Source organism: Hemiscyllium ocellatum, chromosome 1, assembly GCF_020745735.1.
Source record: "Hemiscyllium ocellatum isolate sHemOce1 chromosome 1, sHemOce1.pat.X.cur, whole genome shotgun sequence".
NCBI classification, from domain to species: Eukaryota; Metazoa; Chordata; class Chondrichthyes; order Orectolobiformes; family Hemiscylliidae; genus Hemiscyllium; species Hemiscyllium ocellatum.
Window position 1 is genome coordinate 128,248,604 of NC_083401.1, and position 27,985 is coordinate 128,276,588.

At 41.4% G+C, this 27,985-nt stretch overlaps 1 protein-coding gene across 9 annotated transcripts in view; it reads right to left on the reverse strand.

The window, feature by feature from the left end:
* The window catches only part of sec31a (SEC31 homolog A, COPII coat complex component), a 113,185-nt gene that overhangs the window by 60,984 nt on the left and 24,216 nt on the right, over positions 1-27,985 (reverse strand). For all 9 annotated transcript variants that reach the window (XM_060825689.1, XM_060825707.1, XM_060825727.1 and 6 more), the window contains exons 5-7: positions 26,437-26,532; positions 5,099-5,239; positions 932-1,074 (exon numbers count right to left, since the gene is read on the reverse strand). In XM_060825689.1, coding sequence (XP_060681672.1) covers positions 932-1,074; positions 5,099-5,239; positions 26,437-26,532 — 380 coding nt within the window. The remainder of the gene's footprint in view (positions 1-931; positions 1,075-5,098; positions 5,240-26,436; positions 26,533-27,985) is intronic.

Sequence of the window (27,985 nt, forward strand, 5' to 3'; positions counted from 1 at the left end):
AATACTGCTCCTTAACTTTAAAAGTAAGCGTCAGGTGTGAACAGCCCCCTTAGACCTCACTCTCACCCGCATTGCTATATCAATTGTACAATCCAGATTAGAGTGACAGGGAGCTATTTAACTTCCCAGCAAAATCTAATCAGATTCTCACACAATGTTGACATAAAAATCCTCAGCAGTATTGGAAATAATATCCTTTTGTAAAGTCTATGCAGAGTCCTGAACTGATCTGACGAAAGATTCAAAAGCAATTTGTTATTTCACTGCAGCCATTTTGGGAACAGCAAAGTCCCACAGACAAGAATGAGATGAACGATCCCGAAGGACAGCAGGAGAACCCCACTCTTCTTTGAAATCTTTTACACATTGTTTAATGAAGGATTTGGTTCACTAGTTTAGCCAAAGTAGCTGAGACAATGCTGCACTGAAATAACACCTCGCACTATTGTGCTCAAGTCCTAAAGTGGCGTTTGAACTGTTGATTTTCTGACTTGGGCCAGAGTATTACCAATTGATCCAAAGTGAAACTTGGATGATCTAACAATAACTGAGCAAGGAGAAAATAAGTAAGTGACAACCATCCAAGTTGGGGAGGAATCTTTTAGATGGCCATTCCATGGCGATGCACTCCAGATAAATGCTGGACATTTTAGTTGCATCATAAACTTAGCAAAGAAGTTTAACACTGCCACAAAAGGGGGAAGAACATGTAGTTTTGAAGCATTGAGGGGATTACAAGCAACCTTTGTATCAAAGAAGTATCCACAAAAGGATGCATGATGTAGTTTCATTCCTTCTCTGTTAACTATGAAAAATTTCAGAAAAGATTGAATGAATTAGAGTTAAGAAAATAAATGAATATCCCACTAAATCAAGATTAAAGAGAATAACGATGGCAATCTGACCTGTCTTTCTCTACATTTAACTCTACCTTGTGTGGTTTTCCAGCACTCGCAAGGGAGATGTTGCAAACCGAAGGTCCCACATCTGAATCACGGGCATTCGATCATCCTCTGATGCAACAGCCATCTGCGTGGCGATGTCAGGATGCCAGGCCAGTCCAGAGCAGTGCATCTGCCAACAGGAACAACACTTGTGAATGCTCGTAGATAATGTTATATGATCTGGTTCATGTTGGGTTGAAGAACAGAAGGTGAGAGGGAAAAGGCAGAGTAGTAGTTTATAATGTAGAGGGAGACAACAAGAGTTCCCTTTCTTCATTCTACTTGTTTCCTTGAATTTTGAAAGCATACAAATATTTTTTGAGATAAAATGCAAAATAAGAATGGAATAATGGGAATTGGTTAACCTGGCTTCTGGGTACTTGACAACTCCCTTTGGCACAGAGGTCTACAGCATGGAAACAGGTCCTTCGGCCCAATGCACCCATACTGCCAAGTTTTCACATTTTAAACTCATTCCATTTGCCTGTGTTTAGTCCATGTCCCTCCATACCCATCCCCTCCTTGTATCTGCCCAAATGTTTCTTAAATGGCTAAACTGTACTCACCACGACCATTATCTCTGGCAGCCCATTCCAGATACTTACCACCCTGTGTGTGAAAAAAACTACCCCTCTGGGCCCCGATTAGTGAGTGAAAGGCAGGTACTTAAACAGGAAAAGGCAGTGTTATGCTGAAAGGGAGACAAGTGAAAGACAAAGAAAGGATAGCAGAAAGACCAAAAAAAGGGGAAGTAATGGGGTGACAGAGCAACAAATGCACTGGAAACAAGGGAAGCTCCCGAGACCCATAAGTTTCAATTTACAATCCCAACCAGTATAAACATTAGGTGCTTCTTTCTCTGACATACCTCTACTCATGTCTCACAAACTTGATTGAGTTTTTTGAAGAAGTAACAGGGAGGATTGATGAGGGCAGAGCGGTAGATGTGATCTATATAGACTTCAGTAAGGTGTTCGACAAGGTTCCCCATGGGAGACTGATTAGCAAAGTTAGATCTCATGGAATACAGGGAGAACTAGCCATCTGGATACAGAACTCGCTCAAAGGTAGGAGACAGAGGGTGGTGGTGGAGAGTTGTTTTTCCAGACTGGAGGCCTGGTAACAGTGGAATGCCACAAGGATCAGTGCTGGGTCCTCTACTTTTTGTCATTTACATAAATAATTTGGATGTGAGCATAAGAGGTATAGTTAATAAGTTTGCAGATGACACCAAAATTGGAGGTGTAGTAGACAGCGAAGAAGGTTACCTCACATTTCAACGGGATCTTGATCAGATGGGCCCATGGGCTGAGAAGTAGCAGATGGAGTTTAATTCAGATAAATGCGAGGTGCTGCATTTTGGGAAAGCAAATCTTAGCAGGGCTTTATACACTTAACGGTAGGATCATAGAGAGTGTTGCTGAACAAAGAGACCTTGGAGTGCAGGTTCATAGCTCCTTGAAAGTGGAGTCGCAGGTAGATAGGATAGTGAAGAAGGTATTTGGTATGCTTTCCTTTATTGGTCAGAATATTGAGTACAGGAGTTGGGAGGTCATGTTGCGGCTGTACAGGACATTGGTTAGGCCACTATTGGAATACTGCGTACAATTCTGGTCTCCTTTCAATCGGAAAGATGTTGTGAAACTTGAAAGGGTTCAGAAAAGATTTACAAGGATGTTGCCAGGGTTGGAGGATTTGAGCTATTGGGAGAGGTTGAACAGGCTGGGGCTGTTTTCCCTGGAGCATCGGAGGCTGAGGGATGACCTTATAGAGGTTTGTAAAATTATGAGGAGCATGGATTGGATAAATCGACAGTCTTTTCCCTGTGGTGGGGGAGTCCAGAACTAGAGGGCATATGTATAGGGTGAGAGCAGAAAGATTAAAAAGGGATCTATGGGACAACTTTTTCACGCAGAGGGTGGTGCATGTATGGAGTGAGCTGCCAGAGGAAGTGGTGGAGGTTAGTACAATTGCAACATTTAAAAAGGCATTTGGATGGGTATATGAATGGGAAGGGTTTGGAGAAATATGGGCCAGGTGCTGGCAGGTGGGACTAGATTGGGTTGGGATATCTGGTCGGCATGGACAGGTTGGACCGAAGGGTCTGTTTCCATGCTGTACATCTCTATGACTCTAAGACAGATAGAGAAGCAGCAAAGAACAAAATAAAACGAAGGGGAAAGCTAGAGAAACAGCCAGACAAGGATATCAGGCACAGGAAAGAGAGCAGCTCCATTCTTATATTTACCATGCACACCACCACTAAAAAGTAACTCTCAACTCCCATAACAGTGATTAATGCATGTCAGGGATGCTCCCTATTTGAAAAGCATCCCTGACAGCATTAATCACTGTTATGGGAGTTGAGAGTTACTTTTTAAGTGGTGGTGTGCATGGTAAATATAAGAATGGAGCTGCTCTCAGGAAACTGTAGCCACGCCTCCAGTGATGTTCCATTCAGCAAATCAGAGAACCAGAAACCACTGGTTTAAAGAGAATGGCAAAACAACCAACAGAGACAAAGTTTTTATTTTTAAACATAGTGGGTGGCTAGGATCTTAAATGCAATGCTGAAGAGCAGCCAGATTCAACTGGGCTTTCAAACGCAATTGTTGAGCACTTGGATAGAAACAATATTTGAAGGCTATAGGGAAAGAGCATAGGAGTGGGAGCACAGAATTTCCCTCGGAGAGGTAGCACAGGCATGTCAGGACAAATAACCTCCATTTTTGCTTCAATCATTCTAACATTGTATGCTAATCATAAAGAAGATGTGGCGAATTTTCTGGTTGTGCAGAGTTTACAGTGACGGTCCTGGAAATGCAAATTCTAAAAAAAAAACTAGATAATTGCAGACCCAACGATGCTCAGCCCTATCCAGGACAATTAAGTCCTTTTGATTGATAAGCCCACAGCCACAATGGTTCATCATCTCCATCAGCTGCTTAGTGGCTGCAGTATGTATCACTTACAAAATGCAAGAACAAGCCATGGCTTTTTTGACAGCATCTTCCAAACCACGAACTGTACCATCTAGGAGGAGGCAATGATGAAATGTAAAGTCGTAATGTCAGTGGACTAGTATTTCAGCGACCTAAGCTAATGTTCCAAGGTCATAGATTCATGTCCCACAATAGCTGGTGGGACTTATATTCAATCACTAGCTCTAGAATATAAATCTAGTCTTAGCTTTTAGCATAACCCTAAGCCTATCGCAGGTCCCAATGATATCATGGACTGTTCAAATTCCCATCTGGTTTATTAACTTCTGGAAAGGAAATCTGTTGTCCTTACCAGGCATGGCCTACAAGTGACTCCAGAGCCACAGCAATGGGGTTGACTTTTAATTGCCTGGTGAGGTAGCCTAGCAAGGACAATGAATGTGTATCTATGGGCAACAAATGATGGCCTTGTCAGTGACAGCAACACTATAAAAGGAATAAAGGAAGGACAAAGGCAGCAGATGAGTAGGAAAACCAAAAGCTGCAAGCTCTCTTCCATCAGTCCGTCTTGAAAGTGTATCAGCGTTCCTTTAATACTGGGTAAAATTCTGAAATTCCCTTTCTGACAATGTTGTGGGTGGACATACATCATCTACTGCAAAAGGGATTGTCAACAAACACTGGCCTTTTGGGGCAAGACCAACATTTTAGGTGTGAATTAAGAATTTTCCAAACTTAAACTGAAATTAATCACATAAACTGCACAAGATTCTGTTTTGGAGTAAAACTCTGAGGCAGTTGGAGTTGCTGCAAGAAGGGTTTGTAAAATCTTATCTTATTTCCCAGGAGTTAGTGTCATTATTTTCTTACCCAAAATGCTATACAGAATTAAATGTTGGAGCAATCACAGCACATTTGTTTGTACCATCTTTTCAGGTACCAACCTATGTATTGGCTGGTTTAACTGTGCATAATGGCACAGTCATGCTACAACATGGTGAAGAACTTAATGTTTTATGGAAAATGGTCATAACAGAACAGGGATATCTAGCAGAGGTGTAGGAAATCATTGGCAAGGTGAGGAACCTCACTTCAGATTCTACACAACCAGAAAATTCATTGCACTTTCTTTATGAATTCTAAAATTTTTGACTATAATTGAACAATGTTCCATACTACCCAAACATGTGTCGTCCTAAGAAAACTACTTACTCGATTAGTGTGGTCACTGACTTTCAATATTGGCTCATTCTTCCGCAGGTCCCAAACAACAGCACGACCGCTTGGATTAGCTGAAGCCAGGATATGCTGTACTTGCCTATTCCAGGCAACACAGCTAATGTCCTCAGGAGGCTAGAAAACAGCCAGGGAGAACCAAAGAAATGAAATATATTGTCACTTTCCACATCAGCAGCTCTATTTAATTAAGAACTATGGTTTTGTGAAATTTGATTAATCTAAAATAGGATTTCATTTAATACCATTTTATGCAGGATATACCAGATGAACAAAAGCAAACTGAAAGATGGAATTATGATCTGACAGTAATACTGGACAAATTAGATTTCATAGTAAAACCTGGCTTGTGGACCATAAAATTTACCTTTGCAATTTTGGTTACTACTGTGGTACGTCAGTGAAAATATATACAAATATATACAAGAGAACATATGCTATTAAACAAAATGCAAATATAAAAATAAATGCTTGGAACATCAACAGCAAAAAGATAGATTTACATAGAACATAGAACATAGAAAGATACAGCGCAGTACAGGCCCTTCGGCCCTCGATGTTGCGCCGACCGAATCCTACCTAACCTACACTAGCCCAATAACTTCCAAATGCCTATCCAATGCCTGCTTAAATGACCATAAAGAAGGAGAGTTCACCACTGCTACTGGCAGGGCATTCCATGAACTCACAACCCGCTGTGTAAGGAATCTACCCCTAACATCTGTCCTATACCTACCACCCCTTAATTTAAAGCTGTGTCCCCTAGTAACACCTGACTCCATTAGCGGTAAAAGGTTCTCAGTGTCGACCCTATCTAAACCCCTAATCATCTTATACACCTCTATCAAATCTCCCCTAAACCTTCTCTTCTCCAATGAGAACAGCCCCAAGTGCCTCAGCCTTTCCTCATAAGATTTTCCTACCATTCCAGGCAACATCCTGGTAAACCTCCTCTGCACTCGTTCCAATGCCTACACATTCTTCCTATAGTATGGCGACCAAAACTGCACACAATACTCCAGATGAGGCCGCACCAGGGTCTTATACAGTTGCAACATGACCTCAGGACTCCGGAACTCAATTCCTCTACCAATAAAGCCCAGTACACCATATGCCTTCCTCACAGCACTATTTACCTGGGTGGCAACTTTCAGAGATCTGTGTACATGGACACCAAGATCCCTCTGCTCATCCACACTACCAAGTAGCCTACCATTAGCCCAGTAATCCACCTTCTTGTTACTCCTACCAAAGTGAATGACTTCACACTTAGCTACATTGAATTCCATTTGCCACATTTCAGCCCAGCTCTGCAACTTATCTATATCCCGCTGTAACCTACCACTTCCTTCCTCACTATCCACAACTCCACCGACTTTTGTGTCATCCGCAAACTTGCTTACCCAGCTTTCAAGCCCTTCCTCTAGATCATTTATAAAGATAACAAAAAGCAATGGTCCCAAAACAGATCCTTGTGGTACACCGCTAGTAACTGCACTCCAAGATGAACATAGTCCATCAACTACTACCCTCTGTCTCCTTCCAGCCAGCCAATTCCTAATCCAAACCTCTAATGTATCCTCAATGCCATACCTCCGTAGTTTTAGCATTAGCCTATCATGGGGAACCTTATCGAACGCCTTACTAAGATCCATATACACAACATCTACTGCTTTACCCTCGTCCACTTCCTTAGTCACCTTCTCAAAGAACTCAATTAGGTTTGTGAGGCACGACCTGCCCTTCACAAAACCATGCTGGCTATCCTTGATCACGTTATTCCTATCCAGATGTTCATAAATCTTATCCCTTACCATTCTCTCTAAGACTTTGCCCACCACTGAAGTCAGACTCACTGGCCTATAGTTACTAGGGCTATCCCTACTCCCTTTCTTGAACAAGGGGACCACATTCGCTATCCTCCAGTCCTCTGGTACTATTCCCGTTGACAATGACGACATAAAAATCCAGGCCAATGGCTCTGCTATCTCCTCCCTAGCTTCCCATAGGATCCTAGGGTATATGCCATCAGGCCCAGGAGACTTGTCTATTTTCATCCTCTCCAATATTCCCAGAACCTCTTCCCTGCATATTTCCAGGCCATCCATTCTAATCATTTGTGACTCCATATTCACATCAGCAACAGTGTCCTCTTCCTGAGTGAATACTGATGAAAAGTATTGATTTAGTGTCTCTCCAATCTCCTCCGCCTCCACACACAACTTCCCACTACTATCCTTGACTGGACCGATACCTACCCTAGTCATCCTTTTATTCCTGACATACCTATAGAAAGCCTTTGGGTTTTCCCTAATCCTACCAGCTAAAGACTTTTCATGTCCCCTTCTCGCTTCTCTTAGCTCTCTCTTTAGATCCTTCCTGTCTACCTTATAACTCTCTATCGCCCCAACTGAACCTTCACGCCTCATCTTTACATATGCCGCCTTCTTCCCTTTCACAAGGGATTCCAATTCCTTACTAAACCACGGCTGCCTCACAAGGCCCTTTACACCATGCCTGACTGGTACATACTCATCGAGGACATGTAGTAGCTGCTCCTTGAACAATCCCCACATCTCATTAGTGTTCTTCTCTTGAAGCCTGTTTTTCCAATCCACACATCCTAAGTCATGCCTCACTGCATCATAATTTCCCTGCCCCCAGCTATAACTCTTGCCCTGCGGCGCACACTTATCCCTCTCCATCACTAAAGTAAAAGTCACCGAGTTGTGGTCACTGTCCCCGAAGTGCTCACCTACCTCCAAGTCTAACACCTGGCCTGGTTCATTACCTAGAACCAAATCCAGTATAGCCTCACCTCTTGTTGGCCTGTCTACATATTGTGTCAGGAAACCCTCCTGCACACATTGGACAAACACCGACCCATTTAATGAACTCGAGCTATAGCTCTCCCAGTCAATATCTGGGAAGTTAGAGTCCCCCATAACAACCACCCTGCTACCTTCACTCTTTTCCTGAATCATCCTCGCAATATTATCCTTTACTTCTCTAGGACTATTAGGAGGCCTGTAGAATACACCTAACAGGGTGACCTCACCTTTCCTATTTCTAACCTCAGCCCAAACTACCTCAGATGGCAAGTCCTCTTCCATCGTCCATTCCACTGCTGTAATACTATCTTTGACAAGTAATGCCACACCTCCCCCTTTTTTACCCCCATGTCTGATCCTACTAAAACATTTAAACCCTGGAACCTGCAACAGCCATTCTTGTCCCTGTTCTACCCACGTCTCTGTAATGGCCACAACATCGAAGTCCCAGGTACCAACCCATTTAGCTCTTGTTTCTTTCCAGAAACTCAACCCTAATGAAATATCACACCTATCTTCGCTTTATAATTTCTTACTGAACTAACAAAAGTCACATGCTTTTGTACATTCACCCAATTTGATTCTCTCAATTACTGTCTCTCCCCATCACACTGACAGGCTAACCTATGACTTTTGCCTGCTTTGAGGCTGCTAAAACAGCTCAAGAGTTTGTGAAACTAAAATCTGTCTTCTACTGGAGTTGATAACTTTTTCTTAACTCCATCTGCTCATGACCTCTAGCCATTTGTTTCTGTAGGTCAAAACATTCTACTTAAGAAACACTCTAGCAGTTATCTCCCTTGGTAGCTTGCTAGTCATTTCTACCTGCTTTCTTGAAACGCAATATTGAACTCCCTGTTCAAAAACGACTTTATTACCTTTTCTAAAAAGAAAGTCACTTTACAGACTTGAAAGCAAAACTTCATTTTAACTCCATTTTAGAACCGGGGGGATGTTGGAATTTTTGACTAGAGATAACATTATGGCTGTATTTAGGGAGGATAGTTCTGAGAATACGTCCAGGGAAGTTATTTGGGTGGAACTGAGAAATAAGAAAGGGATGGTTGTCTTAATAGGATTGTACAGTAGATCCACCAATAGTCAGTGGGAAATCCAAAAACAAATTTGTAAGGTGATCTCAGTTCTCTGTCAGAATAATAGGGTAGGTATGGGAGGGGCTTTTAACTTGCCAAACATAGCCTGGGACTGCCATATGTTTTGGGCCAGGCCAAACCCCCTCAAAACATTTCAAGAAAATAGCCTGGACCTAACTTTGAGGTTTTAAACAGGTGTAATGCGGATATTCGAGGAGGAAAGCAAGCTGATCAAACCACTTAGTTTAAAACAAAACAAAATTTATTTACAGAGTACAGAATGAAACGCAAACAAAAGAGAATAGAATACGGAATAACTTAGCCTATCCAAAAACCCAACAGATTTTACCATCTTAATGAAGCTGTTCCCAATAATTGCAACAATCCCCATGAAAAACCCAAACACAAAAGGTCAAATCAAACACAGGTTCTTACAGAAAAGACGTCAGAGAGAGAGAAGGTCAGCGTAGACCTGCTTCTTTGGGTCCAGTAGCGTCAAAAATTGCCTGACCAGGGTTCAGATACCTAGGCATTTTTATTACCCCCAAGTTTGACCTGTTATTTTGGACTAACTTTGCTCACTTGCTTGACAATATTAGGCGAGATCTCCAGGGTTGGGAGGCTCTTCCAATTTCATGGCTGGGCCGAATATCTCTCATTAAGTTCCTCCTCGTTTGCTTTATCCCATGCGTATGCTCCCTATAATGTTTCCCAGGTCAACGCTGCGGAAGCTTATGGGGTGGTTTGGTTCCATTGTCTGGCATCGTGGGCAGCCCCTCATCAAACTTACTAAATTGCAGTTGCCTCAAGGAGGGGGGGAGGAGTTGATTTCCCAGACATCAGGAGGCATCAATTGAGTTCCCTGCTGTTCCTTTGTCTGTGATTGGGTAGGTAACAATCCAAACTCAATATGGCTGGATATCGAGGCCTCCCAGGCAAAGTGTCCTTTTATTAACCTGTTGTTCATAGATAAGATGAGGACAGTTATGGACCACTGCCGGAACCCCATTGTCATTGGTATAGTCAAGGCATGGAGGGTGATGCATCAGAGTGAGGCTTGTTTATCCAAGACTTGGCCATTTACATCTATAGTTGGCATGCCAGGGTTCTGACCAGGGATGGTGGACTCAGGGTTCAAAGTCTGGGCAGGGAGAGGAGTTTCCAGTTTGGGAGACTTGTTTGAGGGGGAGGTTATGACGTCTTTTGAGCAACTGAGCCATAAATACGGGTTGCCCAGCAGAGATCTTTTCCGTTTTTTTCAGGTTAGGGATTTCATCCAGAAGAAGTCTACGCTTCTCACTAAGCCATATAAGCCCGATACAGAGAGGATGTTGTTACGTTCCACAAGCACCCTTTTGGTTAGTGCCCTCTATCACCTGCTGGGTGGCAGGGCCTGGCAGGATATTAACTGGTTATGAGAGGTCTGGAAGCAAGAGCTAGGAGTGGTGATCTCTTCTGAAACATGGGAGAACATATGAAAGAATATTCGAAAGATCTCAATCTGTAATAGGACATGTGCTACACAGTTAAAAGTTCTGCACAGGGCTCATCTGGTGAAGTTTAAAAAAGGGGCATCTTCAGTGTGCCCCAAATGTAAAGTAAATGTAGGCACTCTTACCTATTGCTTCTGGACATGCCACAGGCTCCGTGTTTATTGGAGCGCTGTGGTGGGAGAGATAGGGAAGGTATTGAGGACTGAAGTCAAAGTAGATCCGATATCTCTCCTCTTAGGTCTACTGAATTTACCATCTTTAGACGGGCATGGGAAGAAACTATTTCCTATTCTTGCATACTGTGCACGGAAGAATATTCTGATGAATTGGGTGTCTGAGAACCCGCTGGACTTGCTGGGATGACAGAAATTAATTATGGAGCACATTCCCTTGGACTTCTTTACAAACATGGTGCACCACACAACAGGCCATTTTTATAAGACATGGCAGCCCTACTTGAGTTATTTGGATATAGATTTGTCAGTTATCTTAACTAGGGCATTTGTTTAACCAGGATGGTTAGATTTGTCAAGCCCTGGGCCCAGGAGGGGGGCTCCTGAGTTAATACGGTTGTATATACAATGCTCCCGTTCCTTTGTTAGGGAGCTTTGCGCCTAGCATAGCTGTTCTGTATTCTGTGTTTTTTTTGCTTTTTCTTTTTTTTTGGTGTTGCTTTGCACAGTGTTAGGGTTTGTCTTGTATTATAGGGTAGGTTAGTAGTTAGTAGATAGTAGTTGTATTGTAATTTGTGTTTTTTTTTCTTTTTAATTATACTGATATTTGTTATTGATTGTATTTTTCAAAAACTTTATATGTTTGTAAAGTTAAAAAAATTTGCTAATAAATATATTTACAGAAACAAAACTGCCTGATTGCTTTCAGTGAATAACCAGATCAGAGAAAAGCAGAGCTGGGAGAACTGGCTACTCCCTTTTCCTTGTATAATTTTTTTTAATTTTAAAAGCCTTTTGCCAGATGCAGTACCGGTTAGCTCTAATCAAATTGGCCCTAAAACCCATCCAAGCCCAAACAACCAGTGTTTTTACAATCTGCTGAAAAAGAAAACAAGGACAACATTACCTTGTTAAAGAAGAATCGTCATCACATCGTGTTAAAGGCTTGGATGGAGAGGAATTTATTAAGTGTGGGTACAAGAACATTTTCTGATTCAGCATGTGGGTGCACCTACTAGCGAAGGTACAAATCCTGATCCACTCTTGGGAAATAAGGCAGGTCATGTGACTGAGGTGAGAGTGAGGGAGCACTCTGGGGCCAGTAACCATAATTTTATCAGTTTTAAAATAGTGATGGAAAAGGGTGAAGTGGATGTAAAAATTGAAGGTCTGAACTGGAGGAATGCCAATTTTGACGGTATTAGGCAAGCACTTTCAAAAGTTGATTGGGGGCAGATGTTTGCAGGTAAAGGGACAGCTAGAAAATAGAAAGCCTTCAAAAATGAAACGAGAGTCAGAGACAGTATGCTCCTGTTAGGATGAAGGACAAGGCTGGCAGGTGAGGGAATGCTGGATGAGGTTTTGGTCAAGAAAAAAAGGGAAGCATATGTCAGGTATAGATAGCAGAGATCGAGTGAATCTTTAGAAGAGTATGAAGGCAGTAGGAGTATGCTTGAGGGAAATCAGGTAGGCAAAAAGGGGACATGAGACGGGGGAGGGGGGAGATATTAAATGAGTATTTTATATCCATGTTTACTGTGGAGAAGGAAATGGAAGATATAGCACATTGGAAAATAAATAGCAATATTCTGAAAAAATGTCCATATTACAGAAATGATAGTGCTGGATGTTGAAATCCATTAAAATGGATAAATCCCCAGGAGCTGATCAGGTGTACATGAGAATTCTGTGGGAAGTGAGGCAAGTGACTGCAGGGTCCCTTACTCAGATATTTGTATCACTGATAGCCACAGGTGAGGCGCTGGAAGACTGGAGGTACTACTATATAAGAAAGGTGGTACAGAAAAGCCAGGGAACGATACACTGGTGAGCCTGACATCTGTGGTGGGCAAGTTGTTGGAGGGAATCCTGAGGAACAGGGTTTATATGTATTTGGAAATGCAAGGACTGATTATGGATAGTCAACATGGCTTTGTGCTTGAGTTTTGAACAAGTAGAGAAGAGTATCGATGAGGGCAGAGCAGTGGACGTGATCTATATAGACTTCAGTAAGGCGTTCGACAAGGTTCCTCTTGGTAGACTGGTTAGCAAGGTTAGATCACATGGAATACAAGGAGAACTAGCCATTTGGATACAGAACTGGCTCAATGTAGAAGATAGAGAGTAGTGGTGGAGGGTTGCATTTCAGACTGGAGGACTGTGACCAGTGGAGTGCCACAAGGATCATTGCTGGATCCCCTGCTTTTTGTCATTTATATAAATAATTTGATGAGATAATAGGAAGCAGATGACACAAATTAGAGGTGTAGTGGACAGTGAAGAAGGTCACCTCAGATTACAATGGGATCTAGATCAGATGGGCCAATGGGCTGAGGAGTGACAGATGAAATTTAACTCAGATAAATGCGAAGTGCTGCATTTGGAAAGACAAACGAAGGCAGGGCTTATACACTTAATGGTAAGGTCCTGGGGAGTGTTACTGAACCAAGAAACCTTGGAGTGCACGTCTGCAGTGGAGTGACAGGTGGACAGGATAGTGAAAAGGCATCTGGTATGCATTCCTTAATTGGTCAGCGCATCAGGCATAGGAGTAGGGAGGTCATGTTGTGGCTGTCCAGGACATTAGGAGAAAGTGAGGACTACAGATGCTAGACCTCAGAGTCTAGAGTGTAGTGCTGGAAAAGGCTACTCTTCCTGCGGGACATTGGGCAACTTTCATAATATTGTATGCAATTCTGATCTCCCTGCTATAAGAAAGATGATCACATGCCATGCCCTACGATTTGTCCACTTGTGACCATAGTGGAAGAAAAATACTATCAACGTAATAATCTGGTTTTGAGAATGCTACGGTTACAGAAAAAGTGATACAAGTGATATATGTTTATTCTACTGAAACAAAGATGTGTGATATCCTTTTTGAACACTTCAATCAAATAGAAAGAAGTTCTTAAAATATACAGGACTTTTAACACACAAGACTGAAGATATTACCTCCTCCTATTGAGCAACATGCTTAGTTTTTACTTAAAGTGCAGCCAACTAAAGCTCTGCTGTCTCAAGGTTTCCTGCACAGAAGACACTTGCAGTTATCTGAATATTTTGTGAAAGTTTTGTAAAAGAGTTTGCAGACTTGTGCACATAAAACCAAAGTTTACTCCCTCCAAGAGAATGGAAATGCAATGTTCAAAAAGATTTTCCAGCTTCATCAGGGAACAGCTTTATTCCATTACCACCGCTGCCCCTCCACATAGACACATGTTCATTTTGTTATAAACCAATCTAAATTAGTCATAGTCCTATCCTTTTGAAATAGATCGGAAGTAATAACTTATTTCCTGCCGTTCACTTTAAATGGTCCATTTTATGCAGGAACCTGTACTTAAAATATTCAGAAGATGGTATAGCACAAATCATAAGCCAAACCCTTCATTGCCACAATCATGTAATCATCTCAAGAGTACACATCCAATGTTAATAACTTGCTGTAGTTAACAAAAGCCCAAATAATGTTGCAATCAGAATTATTTTATGCACATCTCACCTGTAGAATTATTCAGATAGTACAGGGATGTGACTGGATATATTTTTAAGATTGAATTTTTAAATACTAAGTTCAATTACGCCACAAGTAAATAATAAATTCACAGATACAGGGCGAAAACTTCAACTTTGTGATGTCCTTAGCTAACAAAAAAAACCTATCAGCTTTGAAAGCTCCAATGTATGCAACATCCACAGATTTTTGGGCAGTGAGTCATAGATTTTTATCACTGGTGTTGAAAAATGCCCAATCTTTCTCCTAAGCAGCTTAGTTCTTATTACGTACGCTTATTTCTGACTTGACCAGAGAAGGCAGTTTTCTTCCTATCCATATTTGCAAATTAGTGAATTGTTTAAAATATTTAAATCATATGACTTAATCCCCAGTATTAAATACAAACCGAGTGTAAGCAACGTATCCTTGTAATTTAATTACTTTAGCACAGTTATTTTTCTGGTGAATTAGCTCTGAATCTCCTCCAAAGACAATGTATTCTTTCTGAGGTGCAATAACCAAGACCAAGTGTAATTCTCTGGTGGGGCCTGCAAGTGAAGTAAGAGACACACCTATTTCCTGTTTCTCCCATGTCACACTTGCATGGAACCACATTCCTCCATCATCTCATTTATCTGAATAGATTATAAAAGGATTTTCTGTTACTTTTGATAAACCTTGTACAAGTTTCCATTTTCTTTTTTGCAGAATATAATTTTCTTTGTATTGTTCTTTTAGTATGTTGGATTTTGATTTTTACTGCATTTGCACGAGCTTTAGTTTTAACTTGATATTGCTCACCATCTCATTTGTTGCCCATAGATCCTTTTAGGGGTTAAAATTGCAGAATATATTCCAATAACACCAGCAGTGCGGTTTCGTGCCACAATAAAATTGGTTTATTATTTTGCTTAATATAGATTTAAAGTTTAATTACATTTTTAATATTAGTTGATAAGTTTAAATTTCATTCAGAATGTGTTTAGATTATTGTTCAAGTTAACAAATAAAAAATTATCAAATCCTGCAATCATGTAGTGTGGAATGAGGCCATTTGATCCATCAATACTGCCAGTTTATTCAAAGTATAACTCTTGAAATTCTTCTCCTCCACGTGTGTATCCAATTATCAATTTGCATTCACCACCATAAGTGACAGTGTTTTCACACACTTGTTCCATAAATATGTTTTCTTTGGTTCTTTTCCTCACCAATCTTTTGCTCTCCCTGCTAGTTATCAACACTACAGCCATTGCAAATAATTTCTCTATTTACAGGTAGTTCTCCAATAATACGCATTTACTAAACGCTATTGAGTTGTAACCCGATTTGTGAACTGCAGACCTTTTTGTAATGAAGCAAACTCCCCTTCACTATGATTCTATCCCTGGACAGTGAAACCCAGCCTCAGGACCCTATAACTGCAAAATGCAAATTCAGTGTGTTCAGCTAAAACAGGAATATAATCAGCTCTGCAAACCTTGAAACGTAGCTTGAAACTGGGAATTATAGCCTGCATTTAGAAGGAACTTTATTTCAAACCGGGGGTGGTGGTAGGAGAATCTTGAGGACTGGATTTCTGTGTCGGCATCACATGGTCAGTCAGATCGCGCACTGTCTGATGACGAGACTTGTGAAAAGGTACAGTGCTGTAGTCATGACTTTAGTGTTAAAGTGTTAAAATCTTATTATTCATTAAAATATATGACTTAAGCATTTACTTAGACTGTGTTATTGTTTGTATTTGGCTAACTACTGTTTTTGTTTCAATTATTACTGATATTTTGCCCCAACCCTGTTTTTCCCACAGGCGCCGTTATTTCTATTGCATGATTTTCTGTAACACGGTGATGCATAAGAACACAGGTACTGCATTATAGGAGAACTACCTGCATTCAGACTAAACCCTCCACCATTTTAATTTCCTCTATTAATCATCCCATCACCTCGCAGACAGTCTGGCAGTGCCAGGCAGGTTACGGAGGTGTCCCCTGAGGCTATTTTGCTAAGTAACGAGTTTTCCATTTTGGATAATGATGGGGGCGATGATTTCTCAGAGGAATGTAGCAAGAGCCAAGTTTACAGCATCACATGTTGCTCAACTGCACAGGTCTACAGGGAGGTGGGACGAAGGAGAGTGGAAGGACAGTAGTGGTCGGAGGTTCAACAGTGATGGGAACAGAGACATCTCGCCAAGAGAGTATGTTGTCCTCCTGGTTCCAGACTCAGGAATATCACAGAGCTACTGCAGAACAATCCTTTGGGTACGGGTAAACAGCACAGATGGCATGGTCGTAAACTGGTATGAATAACAGAATCATAGAGATGTACAGAACAGAAATAGACCCTTCAAACCAACTTGTCCATGCAGACCAGACATCCTAAATTAATCTAGTCCAATTTGGTAACACTTGACCCATTTTCCTCTAAGCCCTTCTGATTCATATACCCATCCAGGTGCCTTTTAAATGTACCAGCCTCCACTACTTCTTCTGCCAGCTCATTCCATGCACACACCACCCTTTGCATGAAAAGGTTGCCTCTTAGGTCCCATTTAAATCTTTCCCTCTCACCCTAAACCGATGCCCTCTTATTTGGAAGAAAGAAAAGGGCCTGAAAACAGAGCTGAAGGAGCTAGCAAAGAGATTGAAAAGCAAGACATCTAAGGTAGTAATTCCAGGAATACTCCCAGCATCATGTACTAACTAACACAGAAATAGGATGATTGTGCAAATCAGCACATGGCAAGCAAAGTAGTGTAGGAGGAAGGGCTCTCAGTTTCAGAGACAGATGGGATCTGTACATGGAGAACACATTGCACTTCAGCAAGCTCAGCACTAATATCATAGGAAAACAACAAAACTGGTTACAAGAAGCAGAAAAGTTGGAAACAAAAGTGGAAGGCAGCATAGACAAATGCTGACATCGACTAAGGTCAAAACTATAGAACAGCATTAAAAGGTATTATGAGATGTGGCCGCAGAGTCCAATGCTGGGACGATCATCAAGGAGAATCAACATTCCGGAACAGCAGGTCAAAAGGAATGCAAGGTGGGATGGCTCCGATAAGGAATGTGATCTGCATATTTTGAGAGAAGATCTCAGATCTGGAGAACCAGATGTAGAATGTTTGGATGGAACTAAGAAACAGCGAGGGGCAGCAAACATTTGCAATTGTTTTTAGGCCACCAAATAGTGGTGGAAATGAAGGATATAGTACAAATCAGGAAAAAAAGAGGTGATTGTAGCAAAGGGAATGCAGTAATCGTGGTGACTAAAATCCACATTTGGACCGGCTAAATCTGATGAGCAACAAAATCGCAGAAGATTAGGTCCTGAAATGTGCATGAAAAGGATTTCTAGAACAATATGAAGAGGAACCAACTGGGAACAGACTATTTTAGATTTAGTATTGTGCAACGTGAAAGAGCTAATTAAAACCTTGATGTCTAAAAACCCTTAGGGAAAAGTAACTGTAATATGATAATGGAAAAGTCTAAGTTTAAATAAAATTTAAATCAATGCAAAAATAGGGTCTTAAATCTAAACAATGGAACATATTAAACAATGAGGGCTAGTTGGTTGTGGTAGGCTGGGAAAATACATTGAAAAGTTACGACGATAGACAGGTAAGGGTGAGTATTTAAAAGATTTAATACATGTTTACAAATATACATTCCTTTAAGGCCCATCAGGAAGATCAACTCAATTGTGCTAACAAAAGAAGCTTAAGATTATATTGGATCGAAGTGGAAGGCTTATAAATTTGCCAAAAAAATAGCAAGCTTAAGTAAAGAAGGACCAAGAAAATGAAAAGGAGCATAGAATAGGAATGTAAACTGGCAAGGAACATAAAAAACAGACTGGAAAATCTTCTATAGGTATGCAAAAGGAAAAGATTAGAAAAGACAAATGTGTGTCTGCATCAGGCAGAGACAGGACAACCTTCTAGTAAGAGAAAGGGAAATGGTAGAGAAGCTAAATATTTACTTTGTGACTGCTTTCATCAAAGAAGATAAAGAAATCTCCCAAGAATAATATAGATCTAAGGAACTAGTAAAAATGATAAAACAAAATAAATCACTATTTTTAATACAGAAATGAAGGGTATCAAAGGATGAAAAACACCTGAGACCTGATCATCTCCATCCCACAGTGTTGACAGAAGCGACTATGGAGTTAGTAGAAGCATTGATGATCAATTTCCAAAATTCTGTAGATTTTGGAATGTTGCCTGGAGACTGATATGTAATGTTACTATTTATGAAAGGAAGAATAGACAAAATGGGGAACAATAGACCTGATAGCCCAAAGTCAATAGTAGGGGAGATACTAGAATTTGTTATAAAGGATATGATTACTGGAAACTTAGAAAGTGATAACCAGATTGGGCAGAGTCAACATGGATTTAAGGAAGTGGAATTGTTTTTGAGGATTTAGCTGGCAGAGTAGCTAGCAACTCAAAGACCTGCAGGAACAAAGGGCATGGGTGACCATCAGGCACTCAAGGACAATCAGGAAGTAGTGCAGGAATCCCCTGAGGTCCCACTCACAAATCGTTTTTCCATTTAGAAGCTGACGAGGGTACTGGTTCCTCAAGGGAGTGCTGACAGAGCAAAGCTTCTGGCATCATGAGCAGCCTGACTGTATAGGGGAGAGGAAGAAGAAGGTGGGAGTGATAGGAGATGAATTAGTTAGGAAACAGACGGGCATTTCTGCAGCTGCGCACAACTCCAGGATCCTGTGACACCTTCCTGGTGCTAATGTCACTGAGAGGCTGCAGGGCATCCTGAAGGGGGAGGATAATATGACAGAGGTCATAGCACACATTAATACCAACAATATAGGTAGAATGAGGCATGAGATCTTCCATTAAGAATTCAGGGAGCTAGGCAGGAGACTCAAAACAGAACCTCAAAAGGTTATAATCCCCGGATTACTCCTGATGTCATGTGCTAACGAGTACAAAACTATGAGAATAGAACAGATGAATGTATGGCTCAAGAATTGCAGGAGAGGGTTTTAAATGCTTTCATCACCAGGATCGTTCCGGGGGGGGGGGGGGGGGGGGGGGGGGGGAGAAGAACAGTCTACACCTGAACCAGAATGGGTACCATATCATTGCCAGAGAGTTTGCTCCTGCTGTTGGGATGAGTTTAAAGTAGCTCAGGAGGGGAGTGGGCACAGTGATAGTACAACAGGAACACAGCATCCTTTCGGAAAGGAATCAAACTAGAGGGAGTTCAGCCATGTTGAATTTCAATGGAATAAGGTAAGGCTGTATGGTCTCTAATGCTGTGAGTATTATAGGTAAGACAGAGAAGTTAAGGGTGTGGGTTGACATGAAATTTCAACGCTGTTGAGATGTGGTTGGGGAGGAGGGATCAAGAGAGGGGGAGGTGGGATCAAGGCGAGGGGGGAAGCAGGACTGTCAACTCAACATCTGGGGTATAGAATATTCAGGCAAGGTAGGGAGGGTGTAAAAAGGTGGTGTCACATCATTAATTAAGGAGACAGTTACTGCTGTAAGGATTCCATGGAAGGGTCTTCGAAAGAGGCATTGTAGGTTGATATTAGGAATAAAAAGGGGCAGTCACATTGCTGGGCCAGCCAACAAGAGTGGTGCAGCAGATAATGTAGACAATTCATGGAAGTGTTTAAAACAAGAAAAGACAATTATATTCAGGGAGTTTGATGTTCCTAATATTAATTGGGATAGTCATAGTGTGAAGGGTTTAAGAGGGGGCAGATTTCTTGAAATGTATTCATGAGAGCTTTTTATACCAGCACGTAGAATGTCCAACAGGGGACAGTGCTGTGTTGAACCTAATTCTGGGGAAACCAAGCCAGCCAGGTGACAGGAGAGCATTTCAGTGATAATGACCACAACACTGCATGTTTAAAGTTTGCTATGGAAAAGGAAAAAGGTGGTCTGCAAAAAGGGTTTTGGATTGGGGGAAAGGAGATTTTACTAAAATAAGGGAGGATCTGGCCAAAATAGACTGGGAACACTACTTCTGCATAAATCTGCAGAGGAACAATTGAAAGCATTCAAAAGGAAACTGGGGAGAGTACAGGCCCAGCATGTTCCCTTTTGGGTGAAATGTAACAGCAATAAGCCTCGAGAATCTAGGATTACTATGATTACTTAGAATTGGTAAGAAAGTAAAGAAAGGCTTTTAACAGCTACAAAGGGAGCAAATTAATGGAAGCTCTAGTGGAGTCAAGAACTTGCAGGCAAGAATTCAAGAAAGAAATTAGGAGAACAAAGAGGGAGCTGGGACAAACACTGGCAGCTACGATTAGAGACAATCCCAGTATATAATAGGGAAGAGGATACCGTGGGAAGAGGATACCAGGGAATGAGTGGAGCCAGAGGATATTGATAGGGCATTAAACAAGTATCTCATATCTGTCTTCACTTTGGAGAAAGAGGATATAGGTACAGAATTCGGGAACCTTGACACAGGGAGTAAGGATGTACTGGAGGATTTGGTGTGCTTAAGCGCACAGAAGTCCCCAAGTCTGGATGAGTTGTATCTCAGGCCGTTGTGGAAGACCAGCGACAAAATTTCAGGGGTTCTGACCCAACTTTTAGTTCTTCTCTGGCCATAAAGGAGGCACTGGAGGAAGCTAATGAGATTCCACTTTTAAAAAAAAAGGAATAAACCAGGAAATGAAACTGGTGAGATCAGTAAATGTCACATCAGTGGTAGGGAGAATATTCTGAAGGAATTAATCTCCATTTGAAGAGGCAAGGTTTGATATGGACGATAATTATAGATCACAGAATCCCGACAGTGTGAAACAGGCCATTAGGCCCAACAAGTCCATGTCAACCCTCCAAAAGAGTAACCCACCCAGATCCATTTCCCCACCCTATTATTCTACATTTACTCCTGACTAAAGCACCTAACGTACTCATCCCTGAACACGATGACAATTTAGCATCGCTAATTTACCTAACCTCCACATAAAGTCGTGGAGATGAACAGCGCGGAAACAGACCCTTCAGTCCAACTCGACCATGCCGACCAGCTATCCCAACCCAATCTAATCCCACCTGCCAGCACCCAGCCCATATCCCTCCAAACCCTTCCTATTCATATACCCATCCAAATGCCTTTTAAATGTTGCAATTGTACCAGCCTCCATCACTTCCTCTGGCAACTCATTCCATACACGTACCATCCTCTGCGTGAGGATGCCTCTTTTATATTTTCCCCTCTCACCCTAAACCTATGCCCTCTAGTTCTGATCTCCCCCAGACCACAGAAAAAACCTTGTCTATTTACCCTATCCATGTCCCTCATGATTTTACAAAGCTCTATAAGGTCACCCCTCAGCCTCTGACAGTCCGGGAAAACACCCCAGCCTGTTCGACCTCTCCCTGTAGCTCAGATCCTCCAACCCTGGCAACATCCTTGTAAATCTTTTCTGAACTTTTTCAAGTTTCACAACATCTTTCCATTAGGAAGGAGACCAGAAATGCATGCAATGTTCCAAAAGTGGCCTAACCAATGTCCTGTACAGTCGCAACATGACCTCCAACTCCTGCACTCAATACTCTGACCAATAAAGAAAAACATATCAAACGCCTTCTTCACTTTTCTATCTACCTGCGACTCCATTTTCAAGGAGCTATGAACCTGCACTCCAAGGTCTCTTTGTTCAGCAACACTCCCTAGGACCTTACCATTAAGTGGATAAGTCCTGCTAAGATTTGCTTTCCCAAAATGCAGCACCTCGCATTTATCTAAATTAAACTCCATCTGCCACTCCTCAGCCCACTGGCCCATCTGATCAAGATTCTGTTGTAATCTGAGGTAATCTTCTTTGCTGTCCATTACACCTCCAATTTTGGTGTCATTTGCAAACTTACTAACTGCACCTCCTATGTTCACACCCAAATCATTTATATAAATGATGAAAAGTAGTGAATCCAGCACCAATCCTTGTGGCACTCCACTGGTCACAGGCCTCCAGTCTGAAAAACAATCCTCCACCACCACCCTCTGTCTTCTACCTTTGAGTCAGTTCTGTATCCAAATGGCTTGTTCTCCCTGTATTCCATGAGATCTAACCTTGCTAACCAGTCTCCCATGAGGAACCTTGTGGAATGTCTTACTGAAGTCCATATAGATCACATCTACCGCTCTTTGTTACCTCTTCAAAAAACTTCATCAAGTTCATGAGAAATGATTTCCCATGCACAAAGCCATGCTGACTATTCATAGTCAGTCCCTGCCTTTTCAAATACATATAAATCCAGTTCCTCAGGATTCCCTCCAACAAATTGCCCACCGGTCTATAGTTCCCTGGCTTGTCCTTATCACCTTTCTTAAATAGTGGTACCACATTAGCCAACCTCCAGTCTTCCGGCACCTCACCTGTGACTATCGATGATACAAATATCTCACCAAGGGGCCCAGCAATCACTTCTCCAACTTCCTATAGACTTCTAGGGTACACCTGATCAGGTCCTGGGGATTTATCCACTTTTATGTGTTTCCTCCTCTGTAATAAGGACTTTTTCAAGATGTCACCATCTATTTGCCTACATTCTATATCTTCCATCTCCTTGTCCACAGTAAACATTGATGCAAAATTCTCATTTAGTATCGCCCCCGTTTCCTGAGGCTCCACACAAAGGCCGCCTTTGCTGATCTTTGAGGGGCCCTATTCTCTCCCTCGTTACATTTTTGTCCTTAATGTATTTGTAAAAACCCTTTGCATTCTCCTTAACTCTATTTACCAAAGTCATCTCATGTCCCCTTTTTGCCTCCTGATTTCCCTCTTAAGTATACTCCTACTGCCTTTATACTCTTCTAAGGATTCACTTGATCTATCCTGTCTATACCTGACATATGCTTCCTTCTTTTTCCTAACCAAACCCTCAATTTCTCTAGTTATCCAGCATTCCCTACATCTATCAGCCCTTCCCTTCACCCTAACAGGAACGTACTGTCTCTGGTCTCTCGTTATCTCATTTCTAAAGGCTTCCCATTTTCCAGCCGTCCATTATCAATGAACATCTGCCCCCAATCAACTTTTGAACATTCTTGCCTAATGCCCTCAAAATTAGCCTTCCTCCAATGTAGAACTTCAACTTTTACATCCAGTCTATCCTTTTCCATCACTATTTCAAAACTAATAAAATTATGGCCACTGGCCCCAAAGTGCACCCCCACTGACACCTCAGTCACCTGCCCTGCCTTATTTCCCAAGAGTAGGTCAAGTTTTGCACCTTCTCTAGTACATCCAAATGCTGAATCAGAAAATTTTCTTGTACGCACTTAACAGATTCGTCTCCATCTAAACCCTTACCTCTATGGCAGTCCCAGTCGAGGTTTGGAAAGTTAAAATTCCCTATCATAACCACCCTATTATTCTCCTAGATAATTGAAATCTCCTTACAAATCTGTTTCTCAATTTCTTGCTGAATATTCAGGGGTCTGTAATACAATCCCAATAAGGTGATCATCCCTTTCTTATTTCTCAGTCACACTCAAATATTTTCCCTGGAGATATTCCCAGGAATATCCTCCCTAAGTACAGCAGTAATGCTATCCCTTATTAAAAACACCACACTCCCTCTTCTCTTACCTCCCTTTCTGTCCTTCCTTTAGCATTTGTATCCTGGAACATTAAGCTGCCAGTCCTGTCCATCCTTGAGCCACATTTCCATAATTGCTATGATATCCCAGTCCCATATTCCTAACCATGCCCTGAGTTCATCTGCCTTCCCTGTTGGATCAGTCCCACCTCGTTCTCAGATTTGTTCCTGCCTGCCCTGACTGTTTGATTTGCTCCCTTTTCCAATTGTACCAGACTCAGACTGATCTCCTTCCTCACTATTTCCCAGGGTCTCAACCAACCCCCACCTTACTAGTTTAAATACTTCTGAGCAGTTCTAGCAAATCTTCCTGCCAGTATATTAGCCCCCACCGAATTCAGGTGCAATCTGTCCTTTTTGTACAGGTCACTTCTACCCCAGAAAAGATTCCAATGATCCAAAAATGTGAACCCTTCTCCCCTGCACCAGCTGCTCAGCCACTCATCCATCTACTCTATCCTCCTATTCCTACCCTCACCAGCTCGTAGCACCAGGAGTAATCCAGATATTACTACCCTTCAGAACCTCCTTTTTAAATTCCTGCCTAACTTTCCATATTCTCCCTTCAGAATCTCATCCTTTTCCCTTCCTATGTCATAAGTTTCAATGTGTACAGTGACCTCCTGCTGGTCCCTCTCCCCTGTGAGAACATTCTGTACCCTCTCTGAGTCATCCTTGATCCTGACACTAGGGAGGCAACACATCATTCTGATTTTTCGCTGTTGGCCACAGAAACGTCTGTCTGTGCCTCTGACCAGGGAGTCCCCTATCACAATCGATCTCTTGGAACCCGGCGTACCCCTCAATAACATTACAGCCATTCTTGGTACCAGAAACTTAGCTGTTCGTGCTACATTCCCCTGAGAATCCATAACCCCTGCATTTTCCAAAACAGTATACTTGCTTGAAATGGGGATAGCCACTACCTGGCTATCCCTCCTACCTTTCCTGGAGTTAACACATCTGCCTAATTGTATCTGCTGCTTTTCTCCCTTCCCACAACTGCCATCCATCACACCCACTAGCTCTTGTAAATTCCTCATTGCCTTCAACAGCAAAGCCAACCGATTCATGCGATCCGATAGGATTCACAACCAAAGACACTTCCTGCAGATATAATCATCAGTAACATGGAAACTTTCCTTAAACTCCCACACCTTTGCAGCTTACCAATCTACAGACGCAGAAAATAGCACTGTCTTGTTGCTCTTAAAAAAAAGGCTAACTTAGTACTTATGCTTTATATTTTTTAAAATGTAGTCAAAAAACAGATTTCAATAAAACATATAAATCAAGAACAAAACCACTCTATTCACTAGTGTAGACTTACAGCAAGGCTACACGTTAAAAACTATGCACCTATCTGTTCCTGTGCTGTGAGCTCTCCCACACAGGCTCCTCCAAGGTCAGCTATGAATGTCGCTGTGTGTTAATTTTTCATAGACACACTCCAATGTCTAGAGATACATGAACTCAAAGAGCAAAGGCAGTAACTGTGCAGATTCACTGCTGTGTCAGTTAGCAGTGTAGGTTTCTTTCTCTCTCTCCTTCACTGACCACGTGGTCGTTGCCTTTTGTCTGTCTCCCTCCTTTCAAAAGCGCCGTTGTTTTGATCTTTTAATTCATCCCCCCCACCCACAAAACTCCAAAACAATGCAACTGCATATAAAACAGTAATTGCTGCTCCAGGAATTCAAGGGAATCACCGCCAACACGTAAAATACGTCAGAAAAGGAGTAGCTCTTACAGCCACAATGTTTTCCCTTCCTCTATCTAGCTCTTGAACACCAAAAGTTAGCCCCCAAAGCCAAAAAGGTAGCCTTTCAGAAAGCGTCTATTATGCATCTTGAGCAAAGCACTGACAAGTCACAACATGCTCTTTTCAAAACAATTCCAAGATGAGAAGTAATCAGTTATCAAGTTTTCTTTTGAAAGAGTGAATTGTAATTACCTGTTTGAGAAATGCAAACTGTCTGGCAGCGCCTATGGAAAGAAAGCAGAAATGTTCTGAAGAAGGGTCACTGGACCCAAGATGTTACTCTGCTTTCTCTCCACAGATGCTGCCATAACTGCGGAGCATCTCCAGACATTTCTGGTCCAGATTTCCAACATCTGAAATACTTTGTTTTTGCCATGACCTGTTGCTTGTCAAAAGCAAATAAACAGGCAGCTCTGAGTGGAGCCACTTATCAAAGGAAATCCAAATTCTAAATCAATTTGATTCATTTCCAGCAAGCTGTTCAACAAGTACCATTGACCTAGAATCAAGTATTATATTAGAGCTGTAAAGATGGCAAAACTAATACAGATTGTAGTTTTTAGGTATTGAGTCAAACTGGAAAATTGCAGTGTGGACAAGCTAATATATCATTCTTCTGATAATAGTGAGCCAAATTTGCTGTCAACTATTGCTATTGATTAAGACAAAATGAAAGAGGCCAGTATTCATGGAATTCATTTTGTTTTAAATGAATCATTCCGGCTCATTTAAAAAAAGTTTCAATCATCTCGAGTGGATTACATTCATACGTTTTTTGCAGCAGCTTCTCAACAACACTCGGAATGAAGCTAGATTGAGTACAAGGAAACATGAATGGAATAAACATACCTGAGATTTGGTCCCAGGTGTCATTGGAGTCTCAAAATTATTCAAATCCCAGATGTAGATTTCAGACTCATTAGCTCCTGAAGCTACAAGGTTACTCTGGTCAAAAGAAGCAATTAATAATTCATTAGGTGTACTGGAAACATTACCTGGACAACTCTGAAAGAGGCAGGTTACACAGTTGCATGATCTCACCAACCCGTTCAGCTAAAGCAGACTTTTTTTCAAATGCGTCAAACGTTTTTTAGTTAAAATTGAAATAAATAGATATTTCAGATACTACTAAGTCTCGTTAAAGTAATTCTAGTAGAAGATTATACTGAAAATATTTGCAAAATTTATTTTTTTCTCCAATTTTTACAGATGGCATATGACTTCCCTTCCTATTTGTTGCATTACTGACATTCTCTAGAGATGCAATTCCATAAGTTGATTACAACCACAACAGAATAAAATGTTCCCAGACTAAAACAATGGGAGAGGATCAGCAAGTGTAAATGCAAACCATTTTAAATGCTAAGTGGTAACGCATCTGAAAAGAGTTGGAGAAACAGCGTACACCTTTTTGACTTTATGATCCTGTTAAATGCCTTACTTTTCATACTTCATATTACTACATATTTGCATACTTTTCTTACTGCCTTTTATCATTCTCATTCTGTGTTTAACTCACTTACCCCCAATAGTTCACCTACTTTCTCGAAACTGCCCTGAGCTAACAACTTTCCAAGAATTCAATGTCCATGCGACTTTACTATCTTGTGCACTTGTGTTCTTTCATCGCACTAATTAGAAGGTACACCTTCAATTGTCTAGGCCTCAATTCCCTGTCTAAATCTCTCCATTTTGGGGAGTAAGTATAAAAATCCATCACTCATTGACCTCTTCATCTTGAGAATCAAACAGTGTGAAAACAGACCCTTTGGTCCAACCAATCCATATCGACCATGGTCCCAAACTAAACTGTCACACATGCCTGTGCTTGGCCCATATCCCTCCAAACCTTTCCTATTAAATACATTTATATAAAGTTCACAAAATGTTATAACTGCACCTGCATCTACTTCTTTTTGTGGTAATCATTTCACAAATGTGTAAAAAAAAATGCCCCTCATGTCTTTTTTTAAATCTTTCTCCTCTCATCTTAAAAATACGTCCCCTAGTTTTGAAATGCACCACCCTGGGGGAAAAGAACCTTGTCATTCACCTTATCTACGCCCATCATGATTTTATAAACCTCAATAAAGTCACCTCTCAATCTCCAATGCTCCAGTGGAGAAAGTCTCGGCCATTCCAGTCTATCTCAAGCCCTCCATTCCCAGCAACATCCTGCTTAACCTTCAGTTTAATAACATCTTTCTTATAACAGGGCAACCAGAATGGCACAAAGTACTCTAGAAGAGGTCTCACCAGCATCCTGTACAATGTCAACATAACGTCCCAACTCCTCTGCTCAAAGCTCTGAGCAATGAAGGCAATATTGCTAAACTTCGTCTTAGCCATTTGCTGAACCCCTTAGTCTCTCTGATCTACAACACCACCCAGGGATCTA